The sequence below is a fragment of the Scyliorhinus canicula genome, chromosome 21 (genome assembly GCF_902713615.1).
Source record: "Scyliorhinus canicula chromosome 21, sScyCan1.1, whole genome shotgun sequence".
Classification (NCBI taxonomy): Eukaryota; Metazoa; Chordata; class Chondrichthyes; order Carcharhiniformes; family Scyliorhinidae; genus Scyliorhinus; species Scyliorhinus canicula.
In genome coordinates, this window is record NC_052166.1 from 59,407,112 (window position 1) to 59,434,727 (window position 27,616).

A 27,616-nucleotide genomic window follows, 5' to 3' on the forward strand; every position below is an offset into this window, starting at 1 on the left:
TTGCCTCCTACTCTCGTGCAGGCCACAATTTCATTGATATCCAAAAAAGACAAAGACACAATGGAACGTGGATCATATAGACCCATTTTTCTGCGGAATATGAATGCAAAATACTCGCAAAAAGTCTTGGCTAAAAGACTGGTGAACTCTGTACCAGAGGTGGTCACTGAAGACCAAATGGGCTTTGTCAAGGGTAGGCAACTCACTGCAAACATCAGGCGGCTATTGAATGTAATAATGACCTCCCCCTCCAGGGAGAGAACACCCCGACAGAGTCAAATGGAAATACTCCTCGAGGTACTGGAACGGTTTGGGCTAGGAGCAGGATTCACCGCCTGGGTGAGTCTCCTATACAACGCTTCCAAGGTGAGCGTTCAAATTAATACCACCATCTCTGAATACTTCCAGCTACAATGAGGCACAAGGCAGGGATACCATTGTCCCCGCTCATGTTTGCATTAGCAATCAAACCCCTGGCGTTAGCCTTACGGGACACGAAAAACTGGAACGGCATCCAAAGATGAGACAGAGCACAGAGTTTCACTCTATGCAGATGACCTGGTTCTGTACGTCTCAAAGCCACAGGAAGGACTGAAAGCAATCATATGGATCTTAAGAGAGTTCGGAACCTTCTCAGGTTACAAACTCAACCTGGGCAAAAGTGAGCCATTCCCAGTGAACCCAAACGGGGGAGGGACAGAGCTGGAGGGACTCCTGTTCAAAATAGCCCAAAATAGATTCTGAAACCATGGGGATACAAATAGACACAAATTCACCAAGTGGAACCTCACCAGACTGGTGGAGGAAGTCAAAAAGGACCTTCAGAGGTGGGACGCACTTCCACTCTCCCTGGCGATCAAAATGAACATGCTGCCGATGTTCCATTTCCTGTTAAGGTCCAGACCGATCTTCATCCCCAAGGCCTTCTTCCAGAACCTAGATAGCTTAATTACATGTTTGTATGGAAGGTGGGCAAGAATTCAAGAGTCCCCAAATCAACACTGCAAAGGAGCAAAATTAAGAGAGGCCTGGCACTGCCAAACCTGCAATATTATCACTGAGTGAGTGAGGGGATGAGTGAAAGAACTCAACTCAAGAGTAGGTGCAGATGGAGGAAGCCTCCGGCAAGGGAATGACCCTCCGGGCCCTGGCCACAGCAGCACTCCCATCCCCGTCGGTGAAATACACATCGAGCCCAGTGGTAGCGGCCACAGTGAAAACGTGGGGCCAACTAAGACAACAGTTCGGGCTGACCAAAATGTCCCTCATGGTCCCCATCTGCGGTAAGCACAGATTCCCACCAGCCATGCCAGACGCAATGTTTAAAAAACAGGACAGGGGAACTCTGATAGTTAGGGACTTCTATGTAGGGCACAGACTAGAGACGCTGAGTGAACTAATGGAGGAATGGGAATTACCGACAGGACAGGAAATGAGACACTTACAAATAAAACTTCCTCAGCAAAGAGACAGTAGGATACCCATTGGGCCCCAGATGACCACAGACAATAAGGAAGGGGGACTCTGTGGGAAAATATGCGGACTGCTACTGGACAGAGCCCGAACACCACTGGATGAGGCCAGACCAGATGAAAAATGAGAAATGGGAGCACGAACAGGGGACAGAGGTGGGATGCGGACTCTGGAGCGAAGCACTGAGCAGGGCCAACTCCACCTCCTCAGGGCAGCACGGTGGCGCTGTCTCACGGCACCAAGGTCCCAGGTTCGATCCCGGCTCTGGGTCACTATCCGTCTGAAGTTTGCACATTCTCCCCGTGTCTGCATGGGTTTCGTCCCCACAACCCAAAAGATGTGCAGGCTAGGTGTAGTGGCCACGCTAAATTGCCCCTTAATTGGAAAAAATGAATTGGGGACTCTAATATAAAAAAAGACTTCACCTCCTCCTGCACAAGGCTCGGCCTCATGCAGTTCAAAGTGGTGCACAGAGCAAGCCTGACCAGTACCAGAATGTGCATGCTCTTCCCAGAAGTGGAGTACATATGTGAACGGTGTCAGAAGGGCCCGACCAACCACGCCCACATGTTCTGGGCTTGTCCCAAACTTGCTGGGTTCTGGACAACCTTCTCTGAGGCAATATCCAAGGTTGTAGGGGTGAGGGTGAAGCCATGCCAAAATGTGGCAATGTTCGGGATATCAGAGCAGCCAGAGCTACATGTGGGGAAGAGGACCGACAGCCTAGCTTTCACTTCCCTAATTGCTCGCGGGGGAATCCTGCTCGGCTGGTGATCAGCAGCACCACCTACAGCTGCAGACTGACTCGCTGACCTTTCGGAATTTCTCCACCGGGAGATCAAAATCCCCATCCGAGGGTCGGGGGAAAGCTTCCTTACTGCAAGGGGGCAATTTTGTCGGTCTGTTCCAAAGCCTGTTTGAGGCCAACAACAGCCAATAGAGGGAGAACTGGAAGGATTGGATAGGGAAAACGGAAAAACAAAGGACAAGGAGGAATGTCAGGGACTCACAACCCAGGGAAGATGGCGGGTGGGGGGGGAAGAAGAAGTAAGAGAGTCTGAAACAGACAAAGAAATGAAAAATGAAAAAGCTACAACACTGGGGGGGGGGGGGGTCAACCCCTCCCCCCCCCCCCCTAACCACAAACCGAATACAGCTGAAGCCGATGAAGGGAGAAAAGAAAGTGTAGGGGGGGGATAAGGGGAAGGGGGCACACCCCCAGATCAACCAGGGAGGACAGCAAGAGGGGAGGGAGGATGGGGAGAACACGCTGAACTAGACAGCAACAATTTGTAAATAAAGTAACGAAAGACAAAAGCCTTTTTTTACACTGTACAATAAATCAAAAGGAACGTCAATGTACATAATGTTGAAAATGCCAATAAAAAGATTTTTTTTAAATAATAATAATCGTGATGGTGAGGCTCCACAAGTTCAGAGAGAAGGAGAAGATTCTGAAGTGGATCAGGGAGAATGGGAGGGGAACAATTCCGAATATACCAGGACATTGGAGCTGGGCTGGCAAAACGCCGTGCGGAGTTCAACAGGGCCACGGCGGTGCTGTTATCGATAGCGGATCAGGTTTGGGTGCTCTACCCAGCAAAACTATGGGTGACCTGTGAAGGTCAGGAATACTATTTTGAGACTCCACAAGTGTCCAATGACTTTATCAAGGAGCACAAACGGAGGAGAACTGAACTGAATTCGGCAGGAGCTAGGGAATGTAGATTGGGAGCAGCTGTTTAAGGGTAAATCCACGTTTGAAATGTGGAAGTCTTTTAAGGAAAGGTTGATTAGAGTGCAGGACAGACATGTTCCTGTGAAAATGAAAGATAGAAATGGCAAGATTAGGGAACCATGGATGACGGGTGAAATTGTGAGACTAGCTAAGATGAAAAAGGAAGCATACATAGGATCGAGGCAACTCAAAACTGATGAAGCTTTGGAGGAATATCGGGAAAGTAGGACGAATCTCAAACGCGCAATAAAGAGAGCTAAAAGGGGTCATGAAATATCTTTGGCTAACAGGGTTAAGGAAAATCCCAAAGCATTTTATTCGTATGTAAGGAGCAAGAGGGTAACTAGAGAAAGGATTGGCCCACTTAAAGACAAAAGAGGGAATTTATGCGTGGACTCAGAGGAAATGGGTGAGATTCTTAATGAGTACTTTGCATCGGTATTCACAAAGGAGGGGGACAAGACGGATGTTGAGGCTAGGGATGGATGTTTAAATACTCTCGGTCAAGTTGTCATACAGAAGGGGGAAGTTTTGGGTATTCTAAAAGACATTAAGGTGGACAAGTCCCCAGGACCGGGTGGGGTCTATCCCAGGTTACTGAGGGAAGCGAGGGTCGAAATAGCTGGGGCCTTAACAGATATCTTTGCAGCATCCTTGAGCACAGGTGAGGTCCCGGAGGACTGGAGAATTGCTAATGTTGTCCCTTTGTTTAAGAAGGGTAGCAGGGATAATCCAGGGAATTATAGACCTGTGAGCTTGACGTCAGTGGTAGGCAAACTGTTGGAGAAGATACTGAGGGATAGGATCTATTCACATCTGGAAAAAAATAGACTTATCAGTGATAGGCAGCATGGTTTTGTGCAGGGAAGGTCATGTCTTACAAACCTAATAGAATTCTTTGAGGAAGTGACAAAGTTAATTGATGAGGGAAGGGCTGTAGATGTCGTATACATGGACTTTAGTAAGGCGTTTGATAAGGTTTCCCATGGCAGGTTGATGGAAAAAGTGAAGTCGTATGGGGTTCAGGGTGTTCTAGCTAGATGGATAAAGAACTGGCTGGGCAACAGGAGACAGAGAGTAGTGGTGGAAGGGAGTGTCTCAAAATGGAGAAGGGTGACTAGTGGTGTTCCACAGGGATCCGTGCTCGGACCACTGTTGTTTGTGATCTACATAAATGACCTGGAGGAAGGTATAGGTGGTCTGATTAGCAAGTTTGCAGATGATACTAAGATTGGTGGAGTTGCAGATAGCGAGGAGGACTGTCAGAGAATACAACAAAATATAGATAGATTGGAGAGTTGGGCAGAGAAATGGCAGATGGAGTTCAATCCAGGCAAATGCGAGGTGATGCATTTTGGAAGATCAAATTCAAGAGCGGACTATATGGTCAATGGAAGGGTCTTGGGGAAAATTGATGTGCAGAGAGATCTGGGAGTTCAGGTCCATTGTACCCTGAAGGTGGCAACGCAGGTTGATAGAGTGGTCAAGAAGGCATACAGCATGCTTGCCTTCATTGGACGGGGTATTGAGTACAAGAGTTGGCAGGTCATGTTACAGTTGTATAGGACTTTGGTTCGGCCACATTTGGAATACTGCGTGCCGTTCTGGTTGCCACATTACCAGAAGGATGTGGATGCCTTGGAGAGGGTGCAGAGGAGGTTCACCAGGATGTTGCCTGGTATGGAGGGTGCTAGCTATGAAGAAAGGTTGAGTAGATTAGGATTGTTTTCGTTGGAAAGATGGAGGTTGAGGGGGGACCTGATTGAGGTCTACAAAATTATGAGGGGTATGGACAGGGTGGATAGCAACAAGCTTTTCCCAAGAGTGGGTGTGTCAGTTACAAGGGGTCACGATTTCAAGGTGAGAGGGGGAAAGTTTAAGGGAGATGTGCATGGAAAGTTTTTTACGCAGAGGGTGGTGGGTGCCTGGAATGCTTTACCAGCGGAGGTGGTAGAGGCGGGTACGATAGCATCATTTAAGAAGCATCTAGACAGGTATATGAATGGGCGGGAACAGAGGGAAGTAGACCTTGGAAAAAAGGAGACAGGTTTAGATAAAGGATCTGGATCGGCGCAGGCTGGGAGGGCCGAAGGGCCTGTTCCTGTGCTGTAATTTTCTTTGTTCTTTGAATAATTTTGGGAGACGGAGGTGCTGGCACTTTGAAGTAATTGAGAACACGGGTAGAGTGGGGTTGGAGGGAGTGTTTTTTCCCCTCTGATGTGGAGAGTTTTTTTTCTTTTTACTGTCGGGTCAACAAAGGACAGCAGGGGAGAAATGATTGTAAGGAGATGGCTGCCCCATCCCCCTCCTGCTGCCTGGGGCTGCGTTTTTTCTTTTTTTTTTGTCTTTGGGGAAGGTGACCTGTGGTTCAAGATGAGTCTTTGTTTGGGTGGGGGAGGGGGTAGGTCAGCGGGGAGCCTTCTTCACAGAACAGAGAGGTGAGGGTGTGGGGTCAGTAGGAGGAGCTTTTGGGCAGGACTTGTCATGCTGGCAGGTAATGTTGGTGAACGGAAGTGAGGTGGGGGGATAAGGCCGAGAGAGGTGGCGATAGGTGGGGAGGGGGCTGATGCGAAGACACTAGGTTGGAGAAGGTCAGGGGCGGAGAAAGGGGCCACCTTGGATGGGCCAGGTACAGGATGAACTTAACAGGGTTGAGCTGAAAGGTGAGGATGGCGAATGGTAGAGGGAAATGGAGGTGCAGGCCCCCGGTACGGCTGATAACATGGAATGTGCGAGGGCTCAATGAACGGGTGAAGAGATCTCGGGTCTTTGCGCACCGTAGGAGTTTAAAAGTGGAGGTGGTCTTTCTGCAGGAGACACAGCTCCGTGTAAAGCACCAGGTTAGGCTGAGGAAGGGATGGGTGGATAAGGTTTTCCACTCGGGGTTTGATTCAAAGCCACGGGGTGGGGGGTTGACAATTTTGACGAGTAAGAAAACGGGGTTTGTGAGTGCGAAGGAAGTGAGGGACCTGCATGGGAGGTCTGTGACGGTGAATGGGGTATTAGAAGAGACACCAGTGGTATTGGTGAATGTGTATGTGCCGAATTGGGATGATGTAGGTTTTATGAGGGGGTGGCTGCCAGCAATCCCGGACTTGGCCATGCATCAGTTGATTCTGGGAGGAGATTTTAATTGTGTCCTAGAGTCGAAGGTAGATAGGTCAAGCCCCAGGTCAATGGGTAGAATACGAATGACAAAGGAGTTGGGTAAGTTTATGGAAAAGATGGGTATGATGGACCCATGGCGCTTCTAGAACCCGGGGGGAGTATTTCTTTTTCGCACATGTGTATAGGGTGGATCCAAGAATCAACTTTTTGTGGTGAGTCGTGAGGTTTTGGTTAGGGTGGAGAGAGCAGAATACACAGGATAGTAATCTCAGACCATGTGCCTCACTGGCTGGAGATTCGGCTGAGATCAGGATGAGAGCAGCGGCTGGGCTGGAAGGTCGATTCGGGGCTGCTGGCACATTGAGGGGTTTGTGATTAAAGATTGTGTAGAATTGAACCAAAACTGGGAGGTGTCGGTGGCCACCTTTTGGAAAGCATTAAAAACAGTGGGTCGAGGGCAGATTATCTTGTTCAAGGCACATGCAGATAAGGAAAGAAGAGAGGAATATGAACGGCTAATGAACGAGAGAGGAGGTAGGTCGGCAGTTCTCAAGGGTGCCCACATGGAGGGATTGGCGAGGAGGAAAAAAATTAAAGGGGCAATTTGATAGGTTGACGACGGGGTGGGTGGTAGGACAGCTGTGTATGGCAAGGGGGATGCAGTACAAATACGGGGAGAAGGCGAGTCGAATGTTAGCGCAACAGCTACGGAAGCAGGTAAATATTCAAGACACGGACTGGGGCAGAGGACGTGGAGTCGTGGTGTCGGAGAAGATAAACGAGGGGTTTAGGGATTACTATAAAAGGAGCTGTTCAGGGCGGACCCAGAAATGAAGAAGGGTATATGGGACCGTTCTTAGACGAATTGGAGTTTCCACAGTTGGAGGAAGCGAAGTGGCAGACGTAGAGGAGCTCTTAGGACTGAGGGTGGTATTGGATAGTATAAAGGGTATGAAGTCGGGGAAGGTCCCGGGGCCCGATGGTTACCCGGCGGAATTCTATAAGGTGTTTGCGATGAATCTCGCACCACATCTCTTGGGGGTATTTAATGAGGCGCTGGAGAAGTGGGAGCTGCCAGGGACAATGACACGGGCAATGATCACAATAATACCAAAAAGGGGAAGAACTCATTGGAATGTGGGTCGTATAGGCCCAAATCATTGTTAAATACAGATGTAACGTTGATGGCGGGAAGGCTATTGAATGTAATAATGACCTCCCCCTCCAGGGAGAGAACACCCCGACAGAGTCAAATGGAAATACTCCTCGAGGTACTGGAACGGTTTGGGCTAGGAGCAGGATTCACCGCCTGGGTGAGTCTCCTATACAACGCTTCCAAGGTGAGCGTTCAAATTAATACCACCATCTCTGAATACTTCCAGCTACAATGAGGCACAAGGCAGGGATACCATTGTCCCCGCTCATGTTTGCATTAGCAATCAAACCCCTGGCGTTAGCCTTACGGGACACGAAAAACTGGAACGGCATCCAAAGATGAGACAGAGCACAGAGTTTCACTCTATGCAGATGACCTGGTTCTGTACGTCTCAAAGCCACAGGAAGGACTGAAAGCAATCATATGGATCTTAAGAGAGTTCGGAACCTTCTCAGGTTACAAACTCAACCTGGGCAAAAGTGAGCCATTCCCAGTGAACCCAAACGGGGGAGGGACAGAGCTGGAGGGACTCCTGTTCAAAATAGCCCAAAATAGATTCTGAAACCATGGGGATACAAATAGACACAAATTCACCAAGTGGAACCTCACCAGACTGGTGGAGGAAGTCAAAAAGGACCTTCAGAGGTGGGACGCACTTCCACTCTCCCTGGCGATCAAAATGAACATGCTGCCGATGTTCCATTTCCTGTTAAGGTCCAGACCGATCTTCATCCCCAAGGCCTTCTTCCAGAACCTAGATAGCTTAATTACATGTTTGTATGGAAGGTGGGCAAGAATTCAAGAGTCCCCAAATCAACACTGCAAAGGAGCAAAATTAAGAGAGGCCTGGCACTGCCAAACCTGCAATATTATCACTGAGTGAGTGAGGGGATGAGTGAAAGAACTCAACTCAAGAGTAGGTGCAGATGGAGGAAGCCTCCGGCAAGGGAATGACCCTCCGGGCCCTGGCCACAGCAGCACTCCCATCCCCGTCGGTGAAATACACATCGAGCCCAGTGGTAGCGGCCACAGTGAAAACGTGGGGCCAACTAAGACAACAGTTCGGGCTGACCAAAATGTCCCTCATGGTCCCCATCTGCGGTAAGCACAGATTCCCACCAGCCATGCCAGACGCAATGTTTAAAAAACAGGACAGGGGAACTCTGATAGTTAGGGACTTCTATGTAGGGCACAGACTAGAGACGCTGAGTGAACTAATGGAGGAATGGGAATTACCGACAGGACAGGAAATGAGACACTTACAAATAAAACTTCCTCAGCAAAGAGACAGTAGGATACCCATTGGGCCCCAGATGACCACAGACAATAAGGAAGGGGGACTCTGTGGGAAAATATGCGGACTGCTACTGGACAGAGCCCGAACACCACTGGATGAGGCCAGACCAGATGAAAAATGAGAAATGGGAGCACGAACAGGGGACAGAGGTGGGATGCGGACTCTGGAGCGAAGCACTGAGCAGGGCCAACTCCACCTCCTCAGGGCAGCACGGTGGCGCTGTCTCACGGCACCAAGGTCCCAGGTTCGATCCCGGCTCTGGGTCACTATCCGTCTGAAGTTTGCACATTCTCCCCGTGTCTGCATGGGTTTCGTCCCCACAACCCAAAAGATGTGCAGGCTAGGTGTAGTGGCCACGCTAAATTGCCCCTTAATTGGAAAAAATGAATTGGGGACTCTAATATAAAAAAAGACTTCACCTCCTCCTGCACAAGGCTCGGCCTCATGCAGTTCAAAGTGGTGCACAGAGCAAGCCTGACCAGTACCAGAATTTGCAGGCTCTTCCCAGAAGTGGAGTACATATGTGAACGGTGTCAGAAGGGCCCGACCAACCACGCCCACATGTTCTGGGCTTGTCCCAAACTTGCTGGGTTCTGGACAACCTTCTCTGAGGCAATATCCAAAGTTGTAGGGGTGAGGGTGAAGCCATGCCAAAATGTGGCAATGTTCGGGATATCAGAGCAGCCAGAGCTACATGTGGGGAAGAGGGCCGACAGCCTAGCTTTCACTTCCTTAATTGCTCGCGGGGGAATCCTGCTCGGCTGGTGATCAGCAGCACCACCTACAGCTGCAGACTGGCTCGCTGACCTTTCGGAATTTCTCCACCGGGAGATCAAAATCCCCATCCGAGGGTCGGGGGAAAGCTTCCTTACTGCAAGGGGGCAATTTTGTCGGTCTGTTCCAAAGCCTGTTTGAGGCCAACAACAGCCAATAGAGGGAGAACTGGAAGGATTGGATAGGGAAAACGGAAAAACAAAGGACAAGGAGGAATGTCAGGGACTCACAACCCAGGGAAGATGGCGGGTGGGGGGGGAAGAAGAAGTAAGAGAGTCTGAAACAGACAAAGAAATGAAAAATGAAAAAGCTACAACACTGGGGGGGGGGGGGGGGGGGGTCAACCCCTCCCCCCCCCCCCTAACCACAAACCGAATACAGCTGAAGCCGATGAAGGGAGAAAAGAAAGTGTAGGGGGGGGATAAGGGGAAGGGGGCACACCCCCAGATCAACCAGGGAGGACAGCAAGAGGGGAGGGAGGATGGGGAGAACACGCTGAACTAGACAGCAACAATTTGTAAATAAAGTAACGAAAGACAAAAGCCTTTTTTACACTGTACAATAAATCAAAAGGAACGTCAATGTACATAATGTTGAAAATGCCAATAAAAAGATTTTTTTTAAATAATAATAATCGTGATGGTGAGGCTCCACAAGTTCAGAGAGAAGGAGAAGATTCTGAAGTGGATCAGGGAGAATGGGAGGGGAACAATTCCGAATATACCAGGACATTGGAGCTGGGCTGGCAAAACGCCGTGCGGAGTTCAACAGGGCCACGGCGGTGCTGTTATCGATAGCGGATCAGGTTTGGGTGCTCTACCCAGCAAAACTATGGGTGACCTGTGAAGGTCAGGAATACTATTTTGAGACTCCACAAGTGTCCAATGACTTTATCAAGGAGCACAAACGGAGGAGAACTGAACTGAATTCGGCAGGAGCTAGGGAATGTAGATTGGGAGCAGCTGTTTAAGGGTAAATCCACGTTTGAAATGTGGAAGTCTTTTAAGGAAAGGTTGATTAGAGTGCAGGACAGACATGTTCCTGTGAAAATGAAAGATAGAAATGGCAAGATTAGGGAACCATGGATGACGGGTGAAATTGTGAGACTAGCTAAGATGAAAAAGGAAGCATACATAGGATCGAGGCAACTCAAAACTGATGAAGCTTTGGAGGAATATCGGGAAAGTAGGACGAATCTCAAACGCGCAATAAAGAGAGCTAAAAGGGGTCATGAAATATCTTTGGCTAACAGGGTTAAGGAAAATCCCAAAGCATTTTATTCGTATGTAAGGAGCAAGAGGGTAACTAGAGAAAGGATTGGCCCACTTAAAGACAAAAGAGGGAATTTATGCGTGGACTCAGAGGAAATGGGTGAGATTCTTAATGAGTACTTTGCATCGGTATTCACAAAGGAGGGGGACAAGACGGATGTTGAGGCTAGGGATGGATGTTTAAATACTCTCGGTCAAGTTGTCATACAGAAGGGGGAAGTTTTGGGTATTCTAAAAGACATTAAGGTGGACAAGTCCCCAGGACCGGGTGGGGTCTATCCCAGGTTACTGAGGGAAGCGAGGGTCGAAATAGCTGGGGCCTTAACAGATATCTTTGCAGCATCCTTGAGCACAGGTGAGGTCCCGGAGGACTGGAGAATTGCTAATGTTGTCCCTTTGTTTAAGAAGGGTAGCAGGGATAATCCAGGGAATTATAGACCTGTGAGCTTGACGTCAGTGGTAGGCAAACTGTTGGAGAAGATACTGAGGGATAGGATCTATTCACATCTGGAAAAAAATAGACTTATCAGTGATAGGCAGCATGGTTTTGTGCAGGGAAGGTCATGTCTTACAAACCTAATAGAATTCTTTGAGGAAGTGACAAAGTTAATTGATGAGGGAAGGGCTGTAGATGTCGTATACATGGACTTTAGTAAGGCGTTTGATAAGGTTTCCCATGGCAGGTTGATGGAAAAAGTGAAGTCGTATGGGGTTCAGGGTGTTCTAGCTAGATGGATAAAGAACTGGCTGGGCAACAGGAGACAGAGAGTAGTGGTGGAAGGGAGTGTCTCAAAATGGAGAAGGGTGACTAGTGGTGTTCCACAGGGATCCGTGCTCGGACCACTGTTGTTTGTGATCTACATAAATGACCTGGAGGAAGGTATAGGTGGTCTGATTAGCAAGTTTGCAGATGATACTAAGATTGGTGGAGTTGCAGATAGCGAGGAGGACTGTCAGAGAATACAACAAAATATAGATAGATTGGAGAGTTGGGCAGAGAAATGGCAGATGGAGTTCAATCCAGGCAAATGCGAGGTGATGCATTTTGGAAGATCAAATTCAAGAGCGGACTATATGGTCAATGGAAGGGTCTTGGGGAAAATTGATGTGCAGAGAGATCTGGGAGTTCAGGTCCATTGTACCCTGAAGGTGGCAACGCAGGTTGATAGAGTGGTCAAGAAGGCATACAGCATGCTTGCCTTCATTGGACGGGGTATTGAGTACAAGAGTTGGCAGGTCATGTTACAGTTGTATAGGACTTTGGTTCGGCCACATTTGGAATACTGCGTGCCGTTCTGGTTGCCACATTACCAGAAGGATGTGGATGCCTTGGAGAGGGTGCAGAGGAGGTTCACCAGGATGTTGCCTGGTATGGAGGGTGCTAGCTATGAAGAAAGGTTGAGTAGATTAGGATTGTTTTCGTTGGAAAGATGGAGGTTGAGGGGGGACCTGATTGAGGTCTACAAAATTATGAGGGGTATGGACAGGGTGGATAGCAACAAGCTTTTCCCAAGAGTGGGTGTGTCAGTTACAAGGGGTCACGATTTCAAGGTGAGAGGGGGAAAGTTTAAGGGAGATGTGCATGGAAAGTTTTTTACGCAGAGGGTGGTGGGTGCCTGGAATGCTTTACCAGCGGAGGTGGTAGAGGCGGGTACGATAGCATCATTTAAGAAGCATCTAGACAGGTATATGAATGGGCGGGAACAGAGGGAAGTAGACCTTGGAAAAAAGGAGACAGGTTTAGATAAAGGATCTGGATCGGCGCAGGCTGGGAGGGCCGAAGGGCCTGTTCCTGTGCTGTAATTTTCTTTGTTCTTTGAATAATTTTGGGAGACGGAGGTGCTGGCACTTTGAAGTAATTGAGAACACGGGTAGAGTGGGGTTGGAGGGAGTGTTTTTTCCCCTCTGATGTGGAGAGTTTTTTTTCTTTTTACTGTCGGGTCAACAAAGGACAGCAGGGGAGAAATGATTGTAAGGAGATGGCTGCCCCATCCCCCTCCTGCTGCCTGGGGCTGCGTTTTTTCTTTTTTTTTGTCTTTGGGGAAGGTGACCTGTGGTTCAAGATGAGTCTTTGTTTGGGTGGGGGAGGGGGTAGGTCAGCGGGGAGCCTTCTTCACAGAACAGAGAGGTGAGGGTGTGGGGTCAGTAGGAGGAGCTTTTGGGCAGGACTTGTCATGCTGGCAGGTAATGTTGGTGAACGGAAGTGAGGTGGGGGGATAAGGCCGAGAGAGGTGGCGATAGGTGGGGAGGGGGCTGATGCGAAGACACTAGGTTGGAGAAGGTCAGGGGCGGAGAAAGGGGCCACCTTGGATGGGCCAGGTACAGGATGAACTTAACAGGGTTGAGCTGAAAGGTGAGGATGGCGAATGGTAGAGGGAAATGGAGGTGCAGGCCCCCGGTACGGCTGATAACATGGAATGTGCGAGGGCTCAATGAACGGGTGAAGAGATCTCGGGTCTTTGCGCACCGTAGGAGTTTAAAAGTGGAGGTGGTCTTTCTGCAGGAGACACAGCTCCGTGTAAAGCACCAGGTTAGGCTGAGGAAGGGATGGGTGGATAAGGTTTTCCACTCGGGGTTTGATTCAAAGCCACGGGGTGGGGGGTTGACAATTTTGACGAGTAAGAAAACGGGGTTTGTGAGTGCGAAGGAAGTGAGGGACCTGCATGGGAGGTCTGTGACGGTGAATGGGGTATTAGAAGAGACACCAGTGGTATTGGTGAATGTGTATGTGCCGAATTGGGATGATGTAGGTTTTATGAGGGGGTGGCTGCCAGCAATCCCGGACTTGGCCATGCATCAGTTGATTCTGGGAGGAGATTTTAATTGTGTCCTAGAGTCGAAGGTAGATAGGTCAAGCCCCAGGTCAATGGGTAGAATACGAATGACAAAGGAGTTGGGTAAGTTTATGGAAAAGATGGGTATGATGGACCCATGGCGCTTCTAGAACCCGGGGGGAGTATTTCTTTTTCGCACATGTGTATAGGGTGGATCCAAGAATCAACTTTTTGTGGTGAGTCGTGAGGTTTTGGTTAGGGTGGAGAGAGCAGAATACACAGGATAGTAATCTCAGACCATGTGCCTCACTGGCTGGAGATTCGGCTGAGATCAGGATGAGAGCAGCGGCTGGGCTGGAAGGTCGATTCGGGGCTGCTGGCACATTGAGGGGTTTGTGATTAAAGATTGTGTAGAATTGAACCAAAACTGGGAGGTGTCGGTGGCCACCTTTTGGAAAGCATTAAAAACAGTGGGTCGAGGGCAGATTATCTTGTTCAAGGCACATGCAGATAAGGAAAGAAGAGAGGAATATGAACGGCTAATGAACGAGAGAGGAGGTAGGTCGGCAGTTCTCAAGGGTGCCCACATGGAGGGATTGGCGAGGAGGAAAAAAATTAAAGGGGCAATTTGATAGGTTGACGACGGGGTGGGTGGTAGGACAGCTGTGTATGGCAAGGGGGATGCAGTACAAATACGGGGAGAAGGCGAGTCGAATGTTAGCGCAACAGCTACGGAAGCAGGTAAATATTCAAGACACGGACTGGGGCAGAGGACGTGGAGTCGTGGTGTCGGAGAAGATAAACGAGGGGTTTAGGGATTACTATAAAAGGAGCTGTTCAGGGCGGACCCAGAAATGAAGAAGGGTATATGGGACCGTTCTTAGACGAATTGGAGTTTCCACAGTTGGAGGAAGCGAAGTGGCAGACGTAGAGGAGCTCTTAGGACTGAGGGTGGTATTGGATAGTATAAAGGGTATGAAGTCGGGGAAGGTCCCGGGGCCCGATGGTTACCCGGCGGAATTCTATAAGGTGTTTGCGATGGATCTCGCACCACATCTCTTGGGGGTATTTAATGAGGCGCTGGAGAAGTGGGAGCTGCCAGGGACAATGACACGGGCAATGATCACAATAATACCAAAAAGGGGAAGAACTCATTGGAATGTGGGTCGTATAGGCCCAAATCATTGTTAAATACAGATGTAACGTTGATGGCGGGAAGGATGGAATCTTGTGTCCCGGGGGAGGTTGTGGAGGACCAAACAGGCTTCGTAAAGGGCAGGTCGTTTTCTAGTAATATAAGGCGGCTGTTAAACATGATCATGACCCCGTCGAGAACCCAGGTGCCGGAGGTAGTGGTGTCCATGGACGCAGAGAAGGCATTCGACCGGGTGGAATGGTGGTATCTGTTTGAGGTCCTGGGAAAGTTCGGGTTTGGACCGACGTTTGTGGCATGGATGCGCCTGTTATATGTGGCACCAATGGCGAGTTTGCGGACCAATGACATGGGTTCACGGAACTTTGAACTGCACTGGAGAACAAGGCAGGGGTGTCCACTGTGGCCGTTAATGTTTGCGCTGGCTATAGAGCCTCTGGCAATAGCTCTTACGGGGTTGGCAGAGCAGCAAGGGATTACGAGGGGACGAAGGGAGCTTCAGTGTCGCTATACAGGGATGACCTACTATTGTATGTTTCGGGCCCGCTGGAAAGCATGGAGAGGCTCATGTACCTGTTGAGGAAGTTTGAGGCATTCTTGGGATACACATTAAATGTAGGGAAAAGTGAGGGCAGCACGGTGACGCAGTGGGTTAGCACTGCAGCCTCACGACACCGAGGTCCCAGGTTCGATCCCGGCTCTGGGTCACTGTCCGTGTGGAGTTTGCACATTTTCCCCATGTTTGCGTGGGTTTCACCCCCATAATCCAAAAATGTGCAAGCTAGGTGGACTGGCCACACTAAATTGCCCCTTAATTGGAAAAAACGAATTGGGTACTCTAAAAAAAAATTTTTAATGTAGGGAAAAGTGAAGTGTTTCCAATGAATGAGTTGGGTCGGCGAGCAAATCTCGGGGGGATGCTATTTAAGGTGGCCAGAGACAGGTTTAGATACCTGGGGATTCAGATAGCGAGGGAATGGGCAAATGGAATTTAACAAAACTGATGGAAGAGGTTAGGGAGGATCTGAAGAGGTGGGACTTGCTGCACTTGACTTTGGCAGGGGGGGTCCAAGTGGTGAAGATGAACATTTGCCGAGGTTCCTGTTCATATTCCAGACACTCCCGATTTTTGTACCGAAGGCCTTCTTTTGAAAACTGGATATGATCATTTCAGACTTTGAATGGCCAGGAAAGGTGCCATGGGTTAAGAGGACCCTGTTACAGAGAAAGAGGCAGAAGGGAGGGCTGTCTCTGCCGAACCTGCTGCATTATTACTGGGCAGCAAACGTGGAGAAGGTGAAGCGGTGGTGGGAAGGAGAAGGGGTAGAATGGGTCAGGATGAAGAATCCTGTAGGGTGTCCAGCTTGAAGGCTATGGTAACGGCAGCACTGCCAATGACGCCAAGGAAACACTCAGAGAGTCCTGTAGTGCAGTCCACGGTGAAGGTCTGGAGCCAGCTGAGGAGGCACTTTAGGATAGAGGAGATGTCGGTGTTAATGCCATTGCAAGCCGGGGGGGGATAGATGGCATGTATAGGAAGTGGGGCTGGTTAAGAGGAGGGATCTGGATTAGGGTTTGTCAGTGTAGAGGAACTGAAAGAGAGGGTAGGGCTCCCAAGAGAGAGTGAATTTAGGTACCTGCAGGTAAGCGTCTATGCGCGGAAGGTTTAGAAAGAGTTGCCCAGGTTACCAAGGTACACGCTGTTGGAGCGACTGCTGCTTCCAGATGTGAAAGGGGAGGATAGGGTCCGAGACATATACGGGTGGCTGGGAGAGCAGGGAGGTGCGCAGGTGATGAAGATTAAGAAGTGTGAGAGGGAGATAATGGGGAGTATGGAGTGAAGCGCTATGAAGGATAAAAATAATCTCCTTGTGCGCAAGGATGATCCTGATACAGTTCAAAGTGGTACACAGGATACACAATACCTGGGCAAAAATGAGTGGCTTCTTCCAGGGAGTAACAGACGAGTGTGAGAAGTGTGGGGCGAGGACCAGCGAAACATGTTCATAAGTTTTGGGGCTGTGAAACGTTGGGGAGAGATTTTGGGCAGGAGTGTTTGTGGCGCTAACTGGGGGTAGAGGTTGAGCCGAACCCATTGTGGTGAAAAAAGGGAAAATTCGTATCTGGAAGCCTCTTCAAGGCTCATCTGTCGAGAAAATGGCAGAGGCCGCTGCCGTGACTCAGGTCACTTGGTTGATGATTGAGGAGCTGTTGTGTGGAGGCAGCTCTTACGCATCAGTGACTGGATTGTCCCGCTAGAGGCTGAGATGGCAATGCTGGCCGTTAACACCGAGTTCCGAGGTGGATGATTTGGATAATTGCTCCAGGAGGTAGAACCTTTGGATCGTGGGGCTGCCGGAGGGAGTAGAGGTCCCAAATCCGATCGAATTTATGTCATAGATGTTTAGGAAGATGGTGAGGGAGGATGGAGTATCATCCCTTCCCGAGCAAGATCAGGCCGACCAGTCACTCCAGCAGAAGCCCCTTTCAGGCGAACCACCATAGGCAATCGTCAGGTTCCACAGCTACCAGGAAAAAGAATGAATCCTGAGGTGGGTGAAGGAGCACTGGGACTACAAATGGCAAGGTCAAGATGTGGGACCAGAACTGGCTAAAAGGCGATGGCATTGAACAAGGCCAGGGTATGCAAGGCCAGTTATACAAAAGTGGAGTGCGGTTTTGGGTGGTATACCCTTCACACCTACTGTAATGATATGTATAGTACAAGTGTAGTAAGGGTTAACAAGGGAGACTACATGTAACTCAACACTAGATGGCATAAGTAAGTGATCATATACAAGGCTGTGTCTCTAGGCATGCTGGGGAGAGCTGATGGAGATTTCAATGTAGAAGGATAGTGTGAGGTTGAGTCATAGTGTAGTTTATAAATTAAAGAGATTATTGATTGCTGTATTACAGATTTGTACTGTTATTTTGTTATCTGTTACTCAGTAAAGTGTGTGAACCTAATCAAGATCAAGTAGTGTAAAATAAATTAGTTTTGATTTAAACTTCTTAATTTTTATATTCTGTCAACACTACATTTCTGGCTATCTTGGAGTACAAGACAAGACAAGGAATGTAACACCTACGAGTGACTTTTGACTCAAAGGACTATTATTCTGCTGCGCCTGAGAAGGGTTATAGTTAGGATGAAGAAGCATGGGCTGGGGCGAGTTAATTGTTATTTGTAAGGAACTTGTTTTTGGGGAGCTCATGTGTTATGGGGACTTGCTGCAGTTTCTTGTTCCAGTTTGTTTTTTATTATTCTTGTGTGGGACGTGTGTGTTACTTTTTCTGTGTTACTTTTTCTGTGGGCACGATTTAACAGAAATGAAACAGATTCCCGCATCAAGCGCGTTTAGCCAGTTGTTTCCTGGGGCTGCAACCCCGCTATTAAACAGGATTCTGCTTCATTTCTGGGCCTTGGCGAGGAACGGTCTCCGGAACCAACCAACGCACCAATAAGGGGGTAATCGAGCCCCCTGCACCCAACCTCATAAGGGTAAGGCACCCTGGGTTCGATCCTCAGCACGTGCATGATGCCACCTGGGCACTCTGACAGTGACAGGGTGGCACTGCCAGAGTGCCTGGGTGGCATCGGTGGTGCCAAGGTGACACCTTGCCCAGAGTCCGACCAGCCAAGGTCTCCCCATCTCTTGGGAGATCTTCCAAGTGCCGGTACGCCTGGTCCACGTTTGTGGAAACCAGTGCTAACGGCACCCGCTTGGTCCGAGGTCCCATGCGCTGGGTAGATCCAGCATAGACATATTGAAGTGACACTAACTGCTATATGTTATTCTTGTACTGTATCTGTACGTATTTGGCAGTTATTGTGGTTTTATTTTGTAATAATGAAAAGTTATTTTAAATAACTTCTGCTAAACGTGATTTAAGATGGTATCAGCCTATTCCTCAAGCACATGCAAAATGAAGAGGAATCGAAAACAAAGAAGAGTGCATTAATGCTGTAAGTATTACCAAAGTAAGACTTTGAAAGACAATTTAAAAATTATATTCTTGATAAAAGAAATGATCAAACAAGGATTTCAACAGAATTATTCCTCAGACCAGTGGAACTTATTTTATGATGTGTTGAAAATACTGATTGAGGTTATTAATAGCAAAAACAGATGCTGAATACTCTATACATACATGGTAATGTGACATACTTAGCTAATATTAACTCAAAAGGATCACATTTCATTTCCTTCAAGTGCTTGTATGGAAAGACTATAGATATGCAAGTACAGCTGGCGGATAGAATGCTAGGGAATAGACAAACCAATCCTCGGTCTATCAGATGAGAAAAAAAGAAACCGGATATCGATCACATAGCCTAATTTTATTACTTATTATAAATATGAATTTGGATCATATTCTGCATATGATGGTCCGAGAAAACAGAAGAGCTCCTACGTGACTGCTGAGGAGACAGTGGACTGGTCCATATTTAAGAACTCAGCGACCAACTTAAATGAGTATGCCACCACTGTCACAAACTTCATCAGCAAATGTGTGGATGACTGCGTGCCAAAGAAAGCAGTACATACATTCCCAAACCGGAAACCATGGATCGATCACGTGATTGACTCCCTGCTGAAGGACAGGTCTGAGGCTTTCAAGTCAGATGACCCTGACCTATACAAGAAATCCAGGTACGACCTCCGCAAAGCCATCCGAGATACCAAGAGAGAATATCAGACCAAGCTAGGGTCGCAGACTAGCGCTACAGACTCTTCCAACTTCTTCCATCGGGCAGGAGATACAAAAGTCTGAGAACATGCACGAGCGGACTCAAAAACAGCTTCTTCCTCGCTGTTACCAGACTCCGAATCGACTCTCTTATGAACTGACCTCATTAACACTACACCCCTGTGGACTTGTGGTTGCGGCTATGTGGGCTCTTTTAAAGGGCCCCAAACGGCGCTGATTCGACGATTCCCGGTGGATAAAGGGGTCTGGAGCAAAATCCCCCAGGATTTATGGTGCGGACCCGGAGTGGGGCGAAGAGAAAAACGGCAGCAGCTCCCCTGGAAAAGCGGGGGATGGTGGACAAAATGGCGGCCGGTGGAGCCCCTGAGGAGTGGAGGCAGTGGGCGGAGGAGCACCAGGCGGCCCTTCTGCACTATTTTACGGAGCTGAAAGGGGAGTTGCTGGAATTCCTGAAGGTAACGACAAGTAAGCTGCTGGAGACCCAGACAACCCAGGGTGCAGCGATACTCAAGTTGCAGCAGCAGGTCTCTGAGCGCGAGGATGAGGTTTCGGCCCTCGTGGGGAAGGTGGAGATGCACGAGGCGCTCCACAAAAAGTGGCAAGATCGTTTCGAGGAGATGGAGTTTCGATCAAGGAGGAAGAACTTGCGGATCCTGGGCCTCTAGGAGGGGTCGGACCTGCCGGCCTATGTGGCCGTGATGCTGAACTCGCTGGTGGGGGCAGGATCCTTCCATCTGCCCCTGGAGTTGGAGGGGGCCCACAGAGTACTGGCCAGGCGGCCTAAGGCGAATGAACCCCCGCGGGCGATGCTGGTGCGGATCCATCGGTTCAGTGACCGGGAGTGTGTGCTGCGATGGGCGAAGAAGGTGAGGAGCAGCAAGTGGGAGAATTCAGTAGTGCGTATCTACCAGGACTGGAGTGCGGAGGTGGCCAAGCGGAGAGCCGGGTTTTACCGGACGAAGGCGGTGCTCCATGGCAAGCAGGTAAAGTTCGGCATGCTGCCGCCTGCGCGTCTGTGGGTCACCTACAAGGACCGGCATTACTTTTTCGAGTCCCCGGAGGCGTGGGCCTTTGTGCAGGCTGAAAAGTTGGACTCAAACTAGAGATTGGGGGCTGTGGGAGGTTTTTTTTTGTATCACTGTTTATGCTGTTGCTGGTTATTCTGTTTGGTTTTTTTTTCTCTCGCTTTCGGATGATGTGTGTTATGGTTGTGTGTCTTAAGGGGGGTATTGGGGTTTGTGGTTGATCTGTTTTTGTTTGTACGGGGTTGGTGGATGGGTTGGGACTGCTGTTTGGGAGCTGCGTTGGGGGGGTGGGGTGGGGCAGTGTGAAAGCGCGGGCTTTCCTCTGGTTTCCCGCGCTGCGGGACGAGGGGATGGAGCTGGTGACAAGGGGTGTGGATATCGGATCCGTTTCGGATCGGGGCGAGGTTCTATCGCCGTGGGAAACGGGCCGAATGGGTGCTGGCCAGGGGCGAGCAGTCGAGGGGCCATGGCTAGTCGACGGGGGAGGGGGGGCGGGGTACCCCCTGATCCGGCTGATCACGTGGAAAGTGAGGGGGTTGAATGGGCCGGTTAAGCGGGCCCGGGTGTTTTCGCATCTGAAGGGGCTGAAGGTGGGTGTGGCCATGCTCCAGGAGACCCACCTGAAGGTGGCGGACCAGGTCCGTCTGAGGAAGGGGTGGGTGGGGCAAGTTTTCCATTCAGGGCTCGACTCGAAGAACCGGGGGGTGGCGATCCTGGTGGGGAAGAGGGTGGCGTTTGAGGTGGTGGCTGATAGTGGCGGCAGATATGTGATGGTGAGTGGTAAGCTGCAGGGGGAGAGGGTGGTGTTGGTAAATGTGTACGCCCCAAATTGGGATGATGCTGGTTTCATGAGGCGTATGTTGGGCCGCATTTCTGACCTGGAGGTGGGGGGCCTGATCATTGGGGGGGGGGGGGGGGGGGGGGGGGGGGGGGGGGGAGACTTCAATACGGTGCTGGATCCCCTACTGGAGCGTTCTAATTCAAGGACAGGCAGGAGGCCGGCGGCGGCCAAGGTGTTGAGGGGGTTTATGGACCAGATGGAAGGAGTGGATCCCTGGAGGTTTGGGAGGCCGAGGGCTCGGGAGTACTCTTTTTTCTCCCATGTGCACAGGGTGTATTCCCGTATTGATTTTTTTGTCCTGAGTAGCGGGCTGGTCCAGAGGGTGGAGGAGGCCGAATATTCGGCTATTGCGATTTCGGACCATGCTCCGCATTGGGTGGATCTGGAGATGGGGGAGGAGCGGGACCAGCGCCCCGCTTTGGTGTCTGGACGTGGGGTTGTTGGCCGATGAGGAGGTGTGTAGGAGGGTCCGGGGATGTATCGAGAGGTACCTCGAGGTCAATGATACTGGGGAGATCCGGGTGGGGATGGTGTGGGAGGCTCTGAAAGCAGTGATTAGGGGGGAGCTGATCTCTATCTGAGCCCATAGGGAGAGGAGGGAGAGGGAGAGACTGGTGGGGGAGCTGTTGAGTGTGGATAGGAGGTATGCGGAGGCCCCGTAGGAGGGATTGCTGGGGGAGCGGCGAAGCCTGCAGGCCAAGTTTGATTTATTGACCACCAGAAAGGCGAAGGCACAGTGGAGGAAGGCGCAGGGAGTGGTCTACGAGTATGGAGAGAAGGCGAGCAGGATGCTGGCGCATCAGCTTCGCAAGCGGGACGCGGCTAGGGAGATTGGTGGAGTGAAGGATAGGGGTGGGAATGTGGTGCGGCAGGGGGCAGAGGTCAATGGGGTCTTTAGGGACTTCTACAGGGAACTGTACCGGTCGGAGCCGCCGGTGGTGGGAGGGGGAATGGAGAGCTTTTTCGACAGGCTGCGATTTCCAAGGGTGCAGGAGGAGCAGGTGGAGGGACTGGGGGCGCCGATCGAGTTGGAGGAGCTGGTCAGAGAGATTGGCCACATGCAGTCAGGGAAGGCGCCGGGACCGGATGGGTTCCCGGTGACATTTTATAAGAAATACGCGGACCTGTTGGGCCCCCTGTTGGTCCGGACCTTTAACGAGGCATGGGAGGGAGGTGTTTTGCCCCCGACGATGTCACGGGTGCTGATTTCCCTGATCCTGAAGCGAGATAAGGACCCCTTGCAGTGCGGATCACATAGGCCGATTTCACTGCTGAATGTGGACGCCAAGTTGCTGGCGAAGATCTTGGCCACTAGAATAGAGGACTGTGTGCCGGGGGTGATACATGAAGATCAGACGGGTTTTGTGAAGTGGAGGCAGCTGAACACTAACGTGTGAAGGCTGCTAAATGTGATAATGATGTCGGCGGCAGAAGGAGAGGCGGAGATTGTGGTGGCATTGGATGCGGAGAAGGCCTTTGATAGGGTTGAGTTGGGGTATTTGTGGGAGGTGTTAGAGAGGTTCGGGTTTGGGGTGGGATTTATTAAATGGGTGAGGTTGCTGTACGAGGCCCCGATGGCGAGTGTAGCGACAAATGGGAGGAGGTCCGAATACTTCAGGCTCCACCAGCGGTGCCCCCTGTCCCCCTTGCTTTTTGCGTTGACAATTGAGCCTCTTGCCATGGCTCTCAGGGAGTCGGGGAGGTGGAGCGGTCTGGTGCGGGGTGGGGAGGAGCACTGAGTGTCGCTGTATGCAGGTGACTTGCTGCTGTATGTAGCAGACCCGGTGGGGGGAATGCCGGAGGTGATGGAGATTCTTGGGTTATAAATTGAACCTGGGCAAGAGTGAGCTGTTTGTTGTACACCCGGGAGATCAGGAGGAGGGGATTGGTAGGCTCCCGCTAAAAAGAGGGCAGTGAGGAGTTTTAGGGACCTGGGGGTTCAGGTGGCTAGGAGTTGGGGGACTCTGCACAAGCTTAATTTTACTAGGTTGGTGGAGCAGATGGAGGAAGAGTTTAAACGGTGGGACATGCTGCCGTTGTCGTTGGCGGGTAGAGTACAGTCCGTTAAAATGACGGTGCTCCCGAGGTTTTTGTTTTTGTTTCAGTGCCTCCCCATTTTCATTCCGAGGGCCTTTTTTAGGAGGGTGAACAGCAGCATTCTGGGATTTGTTTGGCCGCACGGGACTCCGAGAGTAAGAAGGGTCTTTTTGGAGTGGGGCAGGGATAGAGGGAGGCTGGCGCTGCCCAACCTCTCTGGGTACTATTGGGCGGCTAACGTCTCGATGGTACGCAATTGGGTAATGGATGGGGAGGGGGCAGCATGGAAATGGATGGAGATGGCGTCCTGTGGAGGCACGAGCCTGAAGGCACTGGTAACGGCACCGTTGCCGCTCCCTCCAGCGAGGTACACTACGAGCCCGGTGGTGGCGGCTACCCTCAAAATTTGGGGACAGTGGAGGCGACACAGAGGGGAAGTGGGGGGCTCGGTGGAGGCACCGCTGCGGGGGAACTACCGGTTTGTCCCAGGGAACATGGATGGCGGGTTCCTGGGGTGGCACAGGGCGGGCATTAGGAAGTTGGGAGACCTGTTCATTGACGGGAGGTTTGCGAGCCTGGGGTGAACTGCAGGAGAAGTTTGAGCTCACCCCGGGAATATGTTCAGGTACCTTCAGGTCAAGGCGTTTGCTAGGCGGCAGGTGGAGGGGTTCCCTTCGCTGCCCCCGCGGGATAAGAAGGTGTCTGACATCTACCAGGTGATGCAGGAGGTGGAGGAGGCGTCGGTAGAGGAGCTGAAGGCTATGTGGGAGGTGGAGCTGGGGGAGCAGATTGAGGAGGGGACATGGGAGGACGCGCTAGAGAGGGTGAACTCCTCCTCTTCATGTGCGAGGCTTAGCCTCATCCAGTTCAAGGTACTGCACAGGGCTCATATGTCCGGGTCGAGGATGAGCAAGTTTTTTGGGGGTGAGGACAGGTGCATTAGGTGTTCGGGGAGCCCAGCGAACCATGCCCATATGTTTTGGGCATGCCCGGCACTGGGGGAATTCTGGCAGGGGGTGGCGAGGACGGTGTTGAGGTTGGTAGGGTCCAGGGTCAAGCCAGGCTGGGGACTCGCGATATTTGGGGTTCGGGCGGAGCCAGGAGTGCAGGAGGCGAAAGAGGCCGATGTTTTGGCCTTTGCATCCCTAGTAGCCCGGCGGAGGATCTTGCTGCAGTGGAAAGATGCGAGACCTCCGAGCGTGGAGACTTGGATCAATGACATGGCGGGATTCATTAAGCTGGAGAGGGTCAAATTCGCCCTGAGGGGGTCGGTACAAGGGTTCTTTAGGAGGTGGCAGCCTTTCCTCGACTTTCTGGCTCAACGATAAGGAACTAGGTCAGCAGCAGCAGCAACCCGGGGGGGGGGGGGGGTTATTATTATTATTGTTCTGTTGATATATATTTTTCAAAAAAACTCCAATAAAAATTATTTTTAAAAAAACACTACACCCCTGTATGCTTCACCTGATGCCGGTGTTTATGTAGTTACATTGGGTACCTTGTATTGCCCTATTATGTATTTTCTTTCCTTTTCATGTACTTACTGATCTGTTGAGCTTCTCACAGAAAAATACTTTTCACTGTACTTCGGTACACTTGACAATAAACAAATCCAAATTCATATTTTACCGCCATTTCCAGCTGTAGTAGTTCTGACAGCATGATATTATTGTCAAACTGCCTTAATCCACATGAGGATACTTTTACTTAATACTTTTAATTTATTTTTTTGCAGGGATTACTAGGATTACCCCCTATCTCTGGATCTGTAATGATTTGATTACCCGCAAATGCTCGCATTCCAAGCATTGTCTGGCATCTCTGACTTTGTCTATATAAATGTTTCTGGAACATACCTCTCCATTCACCTGAGGAAGGAGCAATGCTCCGAAAGCTCGTGTTTGAAACAAACCTGTTGGACTTTAACCTGGTGTTGTAAGACTTCTTACTGCACAACAAGATCAATATACCTTATCATTCATTTGACTGCAGACAATTCACTATTTTAGAATGCTGAGCTTGGATGCAAATTACAGCCAGCTCTAATTTTTATTAAAATTCTATTCTTACCAGATATGCAATAACTTCATATCCTTGTTCCTTTAGCCAGACCAGAATGCATGAGGTGTCCAATCCACCACTGTAGGCTAGAACAACTGTACCTTTCGATTGAGACATTGTGTCTTTAGGAAGAAAAAACACGAGGCCATTAGACAATGCTACAATTGGCAAAGGAACTACATAAAATAACTTCTTCTGAAAATATTCTGCTTTTTTAACCTTTACAAGTTTCTGAAAGAGAATGGGCTGGATTCTCCATTTCTGAGAGTTCCACTTCAGCAAAAGCATCTGCACCAATTCAGCTACTGTTAATCTGAACACCCAGAGGATGGAATACAGCTCTGGGGACATGTCCATGGCCGAAGGGTGGGTGAGTGCCACAGGGAGGGACCAGCGCACGATCCAGGTGACGCTATGAGCGGGTGTCCGGAGTACAGGGTCTTGGGTCCAGTGAGAGGAGCGAACGGTGGCTGGGAGTGCTTGGGCAGAGTGGTGGGGAGGGAAGGATCAACAATGAAATGGAGAGACCCTGGGCGGGAGACACCACTGCTTGTCAGGCTAACACCCTTTCCCAATGCCTTATAGATATTGAACACTATGGCAGGGCTTTTGGACCCAGCAGAACTTGCTCTAGTGGTACTACTGCTAGGCCAGGTGGCCAGACGCCGGAGACAGCGGCGGCAGCAGCATCAGCAGATGCTCGAGACAGCGGACCATGTGCCAGGGTGGAACCCAGAGTGGGAGTCACACAACGGCTCAGGATGTACAGGTGTCGCTGGTCATTTGAACAGTGATGGACAGCACGTCACACAGGAGGCTCCCCCTCAACAAGGAGACAGTGCGGTACCTGTGCAAGCCCTTGTGGACTTGACACCACATGAAAGCGGAGGACTCCCACTCCCCATGGCCGTCAAGGTCACCGCAGCCCTGAACGTTTACGTCACGGTATCATTCCAGGGCTCGAGCGGGGACCTGTGGCATCTCACAGGCCACAGCCCACAAGTCACGGAAGTCACTGTTTGCCTGGGCGTAAAACTACATCAACTTGACATGGGTCCAGCCCAGCAAGATGCCCGGGCAGCTGGATCTCTGCCATAGTCGGGATGCCACAGGTCCAGGGAGTTGTGGATGGCACGCATGTTGCCCTGTGCTCACCGGGACATCTGGGAGTGCCCAAAGTTAACAGAGAGGGGTTTCGCTCGCTCAATATACATCTCGTATATGACCACCATATGAAGATCCTGCACGTGTGTGCACACTTTCTGGGAGAGCGTCCTCGTCAGCTACATCCTGGGGCAATCGGTCATCCCTGGCCTCTTCGAGGACCAACCTAGGATGGGCAGCTGGCTCTTGGGGGATAAGGGGTTCCCGCTGAGACCCAGTACAGCGAGGCCCTTGTAGCCACCTGGGTTGTCATTGAGAAGTGCATCAGACTCCTCAAGACGCGGTTCTGATGCCTCGACCACTTTAGTGATGCATTTCAGTACATCTCCCATAGGGTCACCCACTTTCGGGTGGTCCGAGGTGCCCTCCTCCGCAACCTCGCACAGTAGTGGGACGACGAGATGGAGGTTGGTGATGAGGATCATGTGGCCACCTCCGAGGAGGACGACGATGATTAGGCGACGACAGACCAGTAGGGGCTGGAGGACAGGCAGCTAGCCTTATATTCGCCCAATTCACATAGAATGTGGCCTGGTCCGTCATCGCTTCCTTACACACCACTGTAGTGATCTGCATATCTGTATACACATAAAAGGTTAAAAAATAGTAATTACAGCTAAGTGATCACTAGATGGCAGCACAAGCAAGGGGTACAAAGACAGATTCAATCTGAGTTCCCGCATCTTTGTGTGTTTTGTGACTAGTGACCAGAGGTGTAGAGAGTTTTTGTTTCATAAATTTAGAGTGCCCAATTCATTTTTTCCAATTAAGGGGCAACTTAGTGTGGCCATTAGCCTGCACATTTTTGGGTTGTGGGGGTGAAACCCACACAAACACGGGGAGAATGTGCAAACTCCACACGGACAGTGACCCAGAGCCGGGATCAAGCTTGGGACCTCGGCGCCCCGAGGCAGCAGGGCTAACCCACTGTGCCACCATGCTGCCCGAGGTGTAGAGAGTTAGCTGAGAGTGCAAGTGTAGTTTATTCTTTAGTTTATTGCTGGAAAAATTATTGAAGAATCAAACTA

At 50.3% G+C, this 27,616-nt stretch overlaps 1 protein-coding gene across 2 annotated transcripts in view; it reads right to left on the reverse strand.

Moving 5' to 3' along the window:
- Window positions 1-27,616, reverse strand: part of ass1 (argininosuccinate synthase 1) — a 168,702-nt gene that overhangs the window by 133,973 nt on the left and 7,113 nt on the right. For both annotated transcript variants that reach the window (XM_038782508.1, XM_038782509.1), the window contains exon 2: window positions 25,434-25,546. In XM_038782508.1, coding sequence (XP_038638436.1) covers window positions 25,434-25,541 — 108 coding nt within the window. In that variant the 5' untranslated portion in view covers window positions 25,542-25,546. The remainder of the gene's footprint in view (window positions 1-25,433; window positions 25,547-27,616) is intronic.